Below are 12218 nucleotides of genomic sequence, written 5' to 3' on the forward strand. Positions count from 1 at the left end.
AATAAACATATATATATATATATATATATATATATATATATATATTTGAATAGCCATTTAATATATATATTTTTTTTGAGGCCAAATTTAATATATTTTCTAATTTGGTATTAATTTAGATTTGTACGAATGCACAAATCATTATAATTAATGCTATATTTTTATTTTTTTAAATTTTTTTTTACTCAGTAGCTTTTTATATGTAGCCCTGCAAACGACGTACAATATCTTTCTATGGAGTATTAACAAAACAATCGTTTAATTTATATTATAATCCATATATTTTGTTAATCCGTATTTCATAATTATTCCATATAGTGGGACCAAATGACCCCGCAACCTTCGGTTTTTGAAAGTTTGCCCACATTCCCATCTCGACTACTCAAATAATTCCCCTGGATTTTTATAATTTCCTACAAATAATTTCCTAATTTTGTTGTATAATTTATTCCCAGAAAATCACTTTCATTTCGTTATTGACCCACTTCCCTGCTTCTCTCTCCTCCTACTAGATACGTTACCCTCGATTCAACTTTCCTGTTTTTTGCAAAATACAAAAGAAATTCTTTTCTAGGGTTTTCCAATTTTTGCTATTCAATTTCGATCTTCCCTGAAATTCCCAATTTTCGTGTGAACGCTAGTGTTTTGACGAAGATTTTGGAAGGAGAAAAAAAAGTGTATTTCTGGGGTTTTTCTACAAAGAGGAAAACATTTCTAGTCGCCTTATACTTCAATTTCAAGCCACAGCTATTTGTAGTAATCTCCAATTTAATAGTCTAAAAGCTGGAATTTTGTGGGGTTGATGCTTCTGGGTTTGATTGGCTTTGCATTTTGGTGGGGTAAAGTTAATTGCTTGTTTACTCTTTGTTTTAACAGTGACCCATTTTCAGGGTTTTGTTTCAGAAGAGATCTGGTGCTGTAAATTCATGTGATTGCAGGAAAAGGGTATGATTTCTGGCTTTCTGTAATTCAGTTTTTACCCTGTTTTTATTGGTTATATGCTTGGAGTTTTTGTGGGATTATTGGGATTAGGACTCAATTTTGTGGGGATTGTGGAACAGTTGACTATGTGTGAAAAGTAGTGAAAGAATTAGTTTGAGGTTCATATTGTTGTGGCTGAATTTGGTTAAAGAGTTTGTGGATGGATAATTCGAATATGTCGAAAAATCAACCAAATGATTACTTGGGTGTGAACAAGATTGGGAAGAACATTAGGAAGAGTCCATTGCACCAGCCTAATTTTGTTAATAGTGGTACTACTAATAATAATGGTAACAACAACAACAACACAGCAAGGCAGCAACCACAACCCCAGGTGTATAACATTAGCAAGAGTGATTTCAGGAGTATAGTTCAGCAGTTGACAGGGTCGCCTTCACGGCAAGATCCTTTGCCAAGGCCGCCTAATAACCCCCCTAAGCACCCGAGTATGAGGCTTCAGCGCATTAGACCTCCACCATTGAATCCTATTAATCGCCCTCCAATGCCGCCAGTGGTGGCAGCTCCGGCTTCTATGCAAATGCAACCTCCGCCTCAAGGTCATCATATGGCACCACCTCAAGTCCCATTCAATAATCGACCACCACCTCAATTTGGTCAGCGCTCCCCTAGAGGGATGCAGCCATTTGCTCCTGGTGATGCAGCTTGGGGAAATCCAGCACTCTCTCCTATATCAGCCTATATGCAGCAGCTACAAAGTTGTATCGGTGATGGTGGCTCTAGACCGAATCAATTCCAACAGCAACCGCAGATGCCAGGACAATATCAAACTCAACCTCAGATGCAGCCACAAGCTCCAAGGCATATCCAAAGTCAACCTCAGGCGTATCCACAACAAGGTCCTGGGCATTTTCAAGGTCAAGCACAACACCCTATGCATCAACAAGTTCCTGGGCATGTTCAGGCACAGCAACCACCATCTCCCGGTTTGCTTCCTAACCCGAACATGCCACCAGGTCCACCATTTCCTTCACCGGGATCAAATGGTCCTGCCCTTTTGCCATCACCAACTTCCCAGTTCTTGTTGCCTTCACCAAATGGATTCTTTAACATGTCTCCAACACCGAGGTCTCCATATCCTCTCCTTTCACCTGGTAGTCAGTTTCCACCGCCATTGAGTCCAAACTTTGCATTTTCACCATTTGGTCAATCTGGGATTTTGGGTCCAGGCCCTCAGCCACCCCTTTCTCCAGGATATGCATTTCCTGTATCACCTTCTGGCCTTTTCCCCATGTCAAGCCCAAGATGGAGGGATCCTAGCTTTTAGAAATTGTGAATGACTTGTTAGATGGCTGTGGCATGATTGTTTAGATGGCAGGCACATATCCTTCATTGTAGGATTCATTTGTATGTTGTGCATTGAAATGATCTGTACAATCTGATCTTAGTTGTTCAGTGGAAATTATAGCTTTTCCGTGGCCCTTTGTCCATACTGATTATTGTGAACATGAGAGAAGTGAATATCAGCTGTTAGTTGTTGGTTCTCTGGCAAAGAAGCCCTCTTCTTGTTGCTCTGGTATGATCACACAAATCTCAAGAGGAAGAGGCAAGATAACCACCCAAACAAGCTGGCATATAACGTCTCAACAGTATACTATGTAAGCAAACTAGTCAACAACTTAGCATACCTTCATTGTTTTTTTTTATTTTTTATTTTTTTTTATTTTTTATTTTTTTGGTTTATTTTATTAGGTAACTTGTTTTTCGTATTAATATCATGTAGAACAATAAGCAATTTCAGCTCTTTACCAGTTGCTTAGGCATAATGGTGTCTATTGCTTCTGTAAAGCTAATTCAGTGCTTATAGAATCTAATATACATGTTTTTTTGGGGTTTCATTTGTGATGTTTTGTTTGAAATTTGCAATATGCAATCTGATTATTTTGTTTTCCCTTGTTGGGTAGGTAGATCATCTATGATACTTGTATGTTCCTTTTGCATTTGCATTTCCTTTACATATTACATCTCAGAATTGAGAGCCATGAGCATGCTGCTCAATATATTCCTTTGTTTTCCCTTATTGGGTAGGTAGATCATCTCTGATACTTGTATGTTCCTTTTGCATTTGCATTTCCTTCTCAGAATTGAGAGCTGTGAGCATGCTGGTCATTATATTTGCTGTGTTTAAAGCTCCATAGATTAGAAATGTTTCCATATTGTCTCTGGGTTTGCCGGTATTGTTTTCAAGAGCTTGTTATGGCATCGTGACGTTGGTGTACTAAGTAGCCTTCCTGCAATAATTAATATTTTCGGATAAGGAGCTAATTGGCCTTCATTGAACAATTGCTTGGTGCGGAGTTTGTCTACTCTTTAGTGTAAAGATCAATGTAATTCTTTTTGCAGAGCTTTGGAGTCATCTTAAAAAAAGTACAGGCATAAAAAGGTCAGTGGCTTGTAGAGAAGTATGCTACAAAAATTAGCTGATAGAATTGATAATTGGGGTGCTGTGAGTGATGTTGGGTATATGGTATGTTAATACATCATTGCCTAGGTATCAATGGACTTAAATATTTTTGTTAATGCATTTAATGACAATCTTGTGTTGTTGGAGATCTGTGGTAACTTTACTTTCGTCAATGGTGGTTATGCAAGGCGTGATAATTATTGGTTTTGTGAAGTAGATAATTAGTAATTTGAGGCTACAGAGATCAAAAGAAGCTTAAGGATGACTGTTATTCTGAGATATTCTACTTATCATCATCATATATACTTTTTTTTTTTTTGAAAAAATCATCATATATACTTAAGTCAGTGTTAAGTAGTTGTCAACTAGAATTGATGGGAAAGCTGTAACCCTGTAGGATAAGGATAAGAATAGAATACAAGTATTCTGTTAACTATATGTTGGTTTATGTCTATAACAATATAAAGCAAAGGAATTTTAGGTGATTTATACATAGTGAAGCAGTTTTCAGACTATATCACTAAGGATTCTTGGGACTGAAGTCATGTTTTAATAACCTAATTTCATTGGGGGAAAAAATACAACAATGGAACCTGTAACGCTGCAAGTGGGGAAAATAACGTATTATGTGTGTGGAGATGACACATCAGAGAGTCTCTTTGGAAGATATTATAATGAACTTAACATCAATGACTTAACTTTGCAGTGAACACGAGATGATATTTTAATAGAACAGGGAATAGAGCAAGATATTACATTGAATTTATTGTCTGTGATTTGATTTTGAGAGCTGAAGGATATATTTTTTGGAACCCACTACTGACCTAATCTGAATGACTTGGTGTCTATGATATTGAACTAATGGTTTAAAAAGTTCAGGAAAAGAAGAATTGGGTGATGTGAATTTGAGAATTAAAGCATCAGAGAGCATGCAGAGTGAATTGAAACTGTAACTTGAATTAGCATAATGCCATTTTTTGTTTTGGTTTAATGCTTTGATCTTCGACGTTAATGCTAAGAATTGGTTCTAAAGTAATTAAGATTAGTTACATATTTGACTTTAGTACTTTAATATATTTCTGGAGCTCTCCTTAATTACGACCCTTAATTTAGCCCTTGAATTATTACATTGGTACACCTTGTCAGTGGATACTTCCTGTCATGTTTCAGTTTGAGTTTTCTAATTGTCAATAATCTTATAATCTATGCATTTGAAGCACTGGTCATGCAAAAGGTATTATTATGAAAAGTCAACAAGGACAAATTTTAGGAAATGTATGGAGTATGATGCTTGTCGTTAGATATTATTATTTTGTTCCTGCAAGTTAGGCATCTTACCTTGTATTCCCATTAAATTGTTGTACCCAGGATTTTCCAATTATTTGCTTAAAGTAGGTTTGAGAAAGATTTATAGCTAATTATTTAGTTCTTGTTCAACCTTAGCACCCATGTTGACTGAGCTCCCAAGTTGACCATCCAAGTGATGTTTTTAGTCTACATTATTTTAGCATTTCTTAATTATGGTTATTCTGTCTTAATTTTGTAGTGTGTATCTTGAATTCGTAAGATTATATTGTCTCACGTGCTAACATGTGCTAGCGTTTCTCTGATTTGGAATATTTCTGTGCCAAATGACCCTCGTTTGACATTCTCTATAAATATCCTGAATTTAAAATAAATAATGGTAACCTTGAACAGACTTCATCATCTACCAGGCTATCATATTCTGAAGTGTTGGAGTCTGTTTATCATTCTTGAATTATCTGACTTATGTGAGCAAAAACTGTATTGCTTTTGATAGTTATCTAGCTTTGACTTTAGTCAGGATGACCTATTTTGATATTTTCCATACCTTCTCTTCTTCTGTATAAGTTTGTGCTGGATAAGAATTTAGGCCTTAGGAGAAAATTATCTATACGATAGCTTGCAGGAGCATTTTCTCACAACCTGGTTTCCGTTTTTCTTACTAACATCTCCTTTCTTTATGGCTGAAGAAGAGAGCGGGTCAGGTTAAGCTGCTAGTATTGGCTTAGAAATTATCTTAAAGGATGTTTGAGCTTTTAGATTTTGTAAAACCTGCATTTTTGCTGTTATTTTTGATGTTTATTGGTACATATTCACGAGTATGATCTTGGTTAGCATTGAGCAAGTTTGAATTGTTTAAATTACTTTTCAGTTTTACCTTAATAAATTAATGATCAAGTTTTATTTATTGTTCTATTTGATTGGTAACAATATCATTTAGTCCATTGATATCAGAAACGAGTATTTGCAAAGATGAGAATTGTAGCCTGCATATCTACTTGCTGCTCTCTCTCCATGCCCATCTATCAAAACTTATAGTTATTCTTGAAGTTTATTAGGGCTCAAGTTATGTTCTGCTCTAATTTCTGAAATGAGTGTATGCTGTTAAGTGTTTTGATTCCTATAGTTCTCTGTAACTTTAAGCATCAAATCTTGTATAATCTTGATTGTTTGATTGAAGGCATCATCACCTTCTGTTTTGACATATTTGATTATATACGTGGATGATTATTTCAAGGGATTAGAGAGCGGATAGGGGTGTCGATTGAGTGGTAGTTATTGAATGAACTGCACTTTCAATGACAGATCTCGTGTGTAAGGGAAGCAGGGAAAATCTGTATGCAAGCTAGGTTGAAGTATGTACTTTGTTGCTTTCCCAGTACTGACTTTTTCTTCTATGCTCCTGGAGTTTTTGTATTATGATCTTCTTCGAAGTATAGTGATACTGGCAACTGGAAACTTGGCAAGGGCTGCCCAAGTGCACTAGCTGTATAACCGTTTAGACATAAGCATGCGCCTTCTTGCAGAGCTTTGCCCTGTTTGATGGCATCCTAACATCAAACTTTCTTTCAAATATCATCGATTATTATTAGTTAATTGGTTGATGATACCGATTGTACCCTTCTTGATACCAATCTTTTGAAATTTTGATTTCGACCTCTGTTTCATATTACTCACCCTTCAGCTCAGGAGGTGATGTGCTCTACTGCTCTGATGCCATGGTTGCATTTTTTAGCTGCATCAGCCATTTGGTTCCATGTCTTATTTTGACTGCCTTTCTGGGTTTGCTATCCGTTCTCGCAGATTTTACTTCTTTGCCCATCTGTATTCAAGCATTAGCACCACTCACCTTCCTTCTAATTCCCCCCATTTCAATCGTCAAAACTGTTGCCTTTCCTTTCACTTTTGGTTACACTATCAGGTGATTGAAACTGTTGCATTCCGTGTTTGACCTGTATTGAATGTCATATGCATCTCGATCTCATATTATGCTAACTGTCAAAGGAGTTTTTATAAGAGGAAAAAACAAATGTATGCATGTTTACGGTCCTTTATTCAAGTTGTATATTATCCCTATAATTCCTATTATATTCCTCTGGCATATAACAACCAAATTCAACATAATAATTATATCGGCAACAACACCAACAATAATGGTAGAAAATATTAGTGGTGTTCTCAAGTTGCGTGCTTATCGTCTTCAATTGGTTTCTTTGAAAAGCAACCCTAATAAATTTCCCTCCCTCTATCAACATTTTACCATTTTTACATGCTTCAAATCTATCTCACTCCCATCACTAGTCAATTTAAAAGGTACGTCACACGAGATAATACCATATTTTGGTAAAGATTGTAAGGCCCCGTTATCTTCATCTTAAGCAAATACATGAAATACTCTTTCTGACTTGTAATCTAGTTTTTGGTGTGTATTGTGTACTTTCAACAACACTAGTGTCGCGACTAAGACCTGTTCTCATTGATTGAAATGAGCTGAACTGAACTTATTAGAACTAACCTGAACTGAACTTAAGTTAATTGATATTTTTATGAGAGAAAAAAAATTAAGAACTGAACATATTAGAGCTTAGCTGAACTGAACTGAAAATAATCAGATAAAAATAGAGCCTAAATTTATATGTTAAAAGGTAGTACTTTTTTTTTTCCTTTTTATAATTTTGTGAAATGGTGCACCCAAATATAAAAAGGCAGTCTTTGTAGCTTCTATAATTAATTCAAGTTGTAGTACTAGTACTAACTATTAACGTCCCTCTCAAATTAAGAGTCTCACGTTTGTATCTCTCTCAAAATTAATGCAAGTTGGCAAGTTGCAACCAATCTAAAACATGTTTTGATCAAAATTCATAAGTTAATACCATACTATAAAGAAAGGTAGGTGGTGTTATATTGGCCTTGTCTGCCAAAAATTAGAGTCTTTCACGTGGGATCTTAGGCTATCAATCAAATTCTCCACCCAAAAAAAAAAAAAAAAAAAAAAAGAAAAAAAAGAAATGTGTGATCACCATATTTCAACTTCAAATCTAGCTAATTTGGCAAAGAAAAGAGAGGGCCAACTCAAATGGAAAAAAACCCTAAAGTTCTTGGTAGGTTAGTATATGCATATAATCACACATTTTCATGACTATAAAGTAAAAAAGTCATTGGAGTGTTTTATAACCCGTTAGAAACAGCTAGTCGCATGTTTTTAGTGATCTGAACTAGAAAAATCATAGTGACCTGAACTAGAAAATTCATATTTTTTCTTATTAAATATACAAGTTATATCCAATTCATTTAAGTTATGACCGATAAACATTCACGTGAATATTCAAAATACAATACAGAGTATATATATAGTTAGAGCTGTTAGTTCGGGTAAACGATTCGGGTTTGGGTCGGGTAAGAGTAGGTCAGGTCAACTCGGGTCGGGTTAATTCAGATTGATTTCATAACCTATGTGGGTCGGGTTTGGGTTGGGTCATGCTTGAGTCGGGTCACGTCGGGTCATACTTCTTATCAGGTTTGGGTCGGGTTTAGGTCGGGTTAATAACAGGTCGGGTTACATTCGGTTTGGGTGAACAATATGTCGGGTTTAATTCGGGTTTTCACGGGTTAGGGTAATTCTCAGGTTTGAGTCAGGTTTGATTCAAGTCAATAATTTGCGGGTTAAAATCAAGTTGGGTCATTTTTCGGGTTTGAGTCAAGTTTGGTTCAAGTCAATAATTTGCGGATTATAACCAGGTCGGGTCATTTTCAAGTTGGGTCATTCTCGGGTTCAAGTCGGGTTCGGTTCAAGTCAATAATTTGCGGGTTATAATTAGGTTGGATCATTTCCAAGTCGGGTTATTCTCGGATTCAAATTGGGTTATGTTCAAGTCAATAATTTACATGTTACAATCAGGTCGGGTCATTTCCAAGTCAGGTGATATTCGGGTTCAACTAACTATAAATAGATAATTATCATTTATATCAAGCTAATTATTTCCTTTGACTATAATATATATGGAAATATACAAGGGAACTATATATAGTCTATCATTTAGGAAGATAATTATCTCTTTTGACCATACAACAAATATATATATACTATATTTAACTCTTAAATTTGAGGATGATGCTCATTTCTTTTGTTGGCGTGGACCGACTTCGTCCCCCAAGACAAAATGCTTTGATCAACAATAATAAGATGGTCTAAATTGCATTTAAGGTGATTTGAAATCGGATCAAGAACAATTTGGTTTGAATTTAGGTCGGGTCGATAACAAGTCATGTTAATTTCGAGTCGGGTTAGTAACAGATCGGGCTGAATTTTTGGGTTGGGTAAGTAATCGGTATGGTAAAAATCAGGTTGAATTTGGGTCAGGTCAATAACAAGTCAGGTTTATTTCGAATCGGATTTGTAACAGGTTAGGTTAAATTCGGGTCGGGTAATTAGGAACTAGTCGGGTTGACTTCAGGTCAGGTTCATAACAAGTCGGGTTAATTTCGTTTTTTGACGGGTTAAAATGGGTTTAAATCAATTTTAGTTCAAGTCAGGTTCGGTGTAAGTTAATTAAATTGGCCGTTGTAAACAGGTAAATCGGTGCAAGTTGTAAAATGGTAAATTGGCCGTTTAAAAACAAATTGAATGGTTCGACGCACCCAATTGGAATAACAGAGGGTATTAGGGACCATGGTAAAGATTTCGACAATTTTTATTTTTGGAAGAAAAAAAATTCCAAAATTGAAGGCTAATATCCACGCTTTTTGAGAAATTTTGGAGGTTTCGGGGCCCGGTGTCGAAAAGTCTTGAAATTCTATGGGATACATCTCGGGGTCATATAATGACATTTGGAACCATATATGATCATTATTTGTTGTCATAAATATTCGTGGTAAGCTTAAATTAATGAAATCGGTGCAAGTTGTAAACCGGTAATTTGGTCGTTTAAAGGCAAATTGGATGGTTCCACCCACCCAATTAGACTACCGGAGGATATTAGGGACCATGGTAAACATTTCGGTAATTTTAATTTCCGGGCGAAAAATAAAGTCAAAAAAATCCAAAATTGAAGGCTAATATCAACGCTTTTTGAGAAATTTTGAAGGTTTCGGGGCCGGTGTCGAAAAGTCTGGAAATTCTATATGATACATCTCGGGGTCATATAATGTCGTTTGGAACCATATATGATCATTATTTGTTGTCATAAATGTACGTGGTAGGCTTAAATTAATGAAATCGGTGCAAGTTATAAACCGGTAATTTGGTCGTTTAAAGGCAAATTTGATGGTTCAACCCACCCAATTGGACTCGCGGACGGTATTAGGGACTATGGTAAAAATTTCGGCAATTTTTATTTCCGGGCGAAAAAAAATCTAAAAATTTTAAAATTGAAGGCTAATATCCACGCTTTTTGAGAAATTTTGAAGGTTTCGGGGCCCGGTGTCGAAAAGTCTGAAAATTCTATAGGATATATCACGGGGTCATATAATGTCGTTTGGAACCATATATGATCATTATTTGTTGTCATAAATGTTCGTGGTAGGCTTAAATTAATGAAATCGGTGCAAATTGTAAACCGGTAATTTGGTCGTTTAAAGGCAAATTTGATGGTTCAACCCACCCAATTGGACTCGCGGACGGTATTAGGGACCATGGTAAACATTTCGGCAATTTTAATTTTCGGGCGAGAAAATTTCAAAAAAATTTAAAATTGAAGGCTAATATCCACGTTTTTTGAGAAATTTTGGAGGTTTCGGGCCCGGGGTAGAAAAGTAATAATATTTTAGGGAATAAATCTCGGGGTCATATAATGCCGTTCGGAACCATATATTATCATTATATGTTATCATAAATGTTCGTAGTAGGCTTGAGTTAATGAAATCCGTGCAATTTGTAGATCGGTAATTAAATAGGCCGTTTAAAGGCAAATTGGATTGTTCCACCAACCCAATTGGACTTCCGGAGTGTATTGGAGACCATGAAAAAAAAATTGGCAATTTTTATTTCCGGGCAGAAAAAAGTCAAAAAATTCCAAAATTGAAGGCTAATATCCAAAAAAAAAAATCCACATTTTTTGAGAAATTTTGAACGTTTCAGAGCCCGATGTCGAAAAGTATTGAAATTTTAGGGGATATATCTCGGGGTCATATAATGCTGTTTGGAACCATATATGATCATTATTTGTTGTCATAAATGTTTGTGGTAGGCGTGAGTTAAAAAAATCGGTGCAAGTTCACTACTAGAAAACTGCTGAATACCGACGGAAAAATTCCGTCGAAAACACCTCAAAATCCATCGGAAAACACCTTTCCGTCGGAAGAGGATGTCGGAAAAGGGTTCGTAGTAAATAGGGTCTTTTTCGACGAAAATTCCGTCGGAAACACTGTTCCGACGGAATTGGGATTTTCCGGCACCGGCAAATTCGTCAAAAATCTCCGACGGGCGCAATTCCGTCGGAGATTTTCGAGGGAATTTCCGTCGAAAAATTCATTTATGAAATTAAAAAAAAAAAACTACGCCGCGTCACCACCGGCACGGCGTATCACCACCTCCAATCGCATTTCACCCACCACACACCTAACCCAGCGGCCACCACACACCCACCCTACACCCTAAACACACTTAAACGGCTAAACCCACCTAATCCCAAACCACCTCCCCATAAACCTAACTCGGCCAGCGCCACCCACCACACACCACCAACCCACCAAACCCAGATCTAAACCCGAACTACGCCCCACCTAAACCTAGATCTAAACCCACCAACCATGGTCTACCTAAACTCGACCCACCCACCACAGTCCACCTAAACCACCCACCACCTCCCACCTAAACCACCCACCGCGACACCAAAATAGCCCCAACGAAATCCAAAAAACCATCTCCAGCCACCATACGCATGCACATAAGCCACACCCACCACCACCATCGAAATCCAAAAAATAATAGTAATAATGATAAAAAAAACAGAAACATAATCGAAAATTTAAAATATAAAACATACCTTAAATTGAAATATGCTTCGAATTTCACATGGAAACGGTTTAACAAGGCCAAATTCGATCATTTAAAGTCTAGATCTAGGCTTTAAATGGACGAATTTGGCCTCAAAACCTTTAATTTGCTTTATTCATCATGAGAAGAGAGAGAAAGGGCGAAACCCTTGACCGATTTTGGTGTGATTGTGGCCTGGTGGTGTTGTTGGTGATTGTGGTGTTGTTGGTGATTGTCGAAAAGGGGGAAATAAGATGAAAGAGAGAGATGAAGAAAGAGAAGAGGAGCAGAAATAAAGAGAGAGAAGGAGAAGGAGAAGAGGAGAGAGAAGGAGAAGAGGGGCTGATTGAAGGAGAAGAAGAGAGGAGCGGCTGAGAGAAGGAGAGAGAAGGAGAAGAGGAGAGAGAAGGAGAATGAATAAAAAGGAGGCGGATCGGAGGCAGCTTTAGGGTTTAAAATTTTTTTTTTTAAATATATTCCGACGGAAAAATCCGTCGGAAATTTCCGACGAAAAAATCCGTCGGAAAACACATATAT

At 36.7% G+C, this 12218-nt stretch overlaps 1 protein-coding gene across 1 annotated transcript; it reads left to right on the forward strand.

The window, feature by feature from the left end:
- Positions 1-334: 334 nt before the first annotated feature.
- On the forward strand, positions 335-2890 carry LOC110730186 (protein HAIKU1-like). Its single transcript, XM_021909961.1, has one exon. It carries the CDS (start codon positions 1142-1144, stop codon positions 2264-2266), a length of 1125 nt encoding a protein of 374 aa, XP_021765653.1. The 5' UTR covers positions 335-1141; the 3' UTR covers positions 2267-2890.
- The last annotated feature ends 9328 nt before the right edge of the window (positions 2891-12218 follow it).

This window comes from Chenopodium quinoa, unplaced genomic scaffold (genome assembly GCF_001683475.1).
Source record: "Chenopodium quinoa cultivar QQ74 unplaced genomic scaffold, ASM168347v1, whole genome shotgun sequence".
Classification (NCBI taxonomy): Eukaryota; Viridiplantae; Streptophyta; class Magnoliopsida; order Caryophyllales; family Amaranthaceae; genus Chenopodium; species Chenopodium quinoa.

Coding starts and splice junctions, on each gene's coding strand:
- LOC110730186 (XM_021909961.1), top strand. CDS start 1,142: ATGGATAATTCGAATATGTCGAAAAATCAACCAAATGATTACTTGGGT.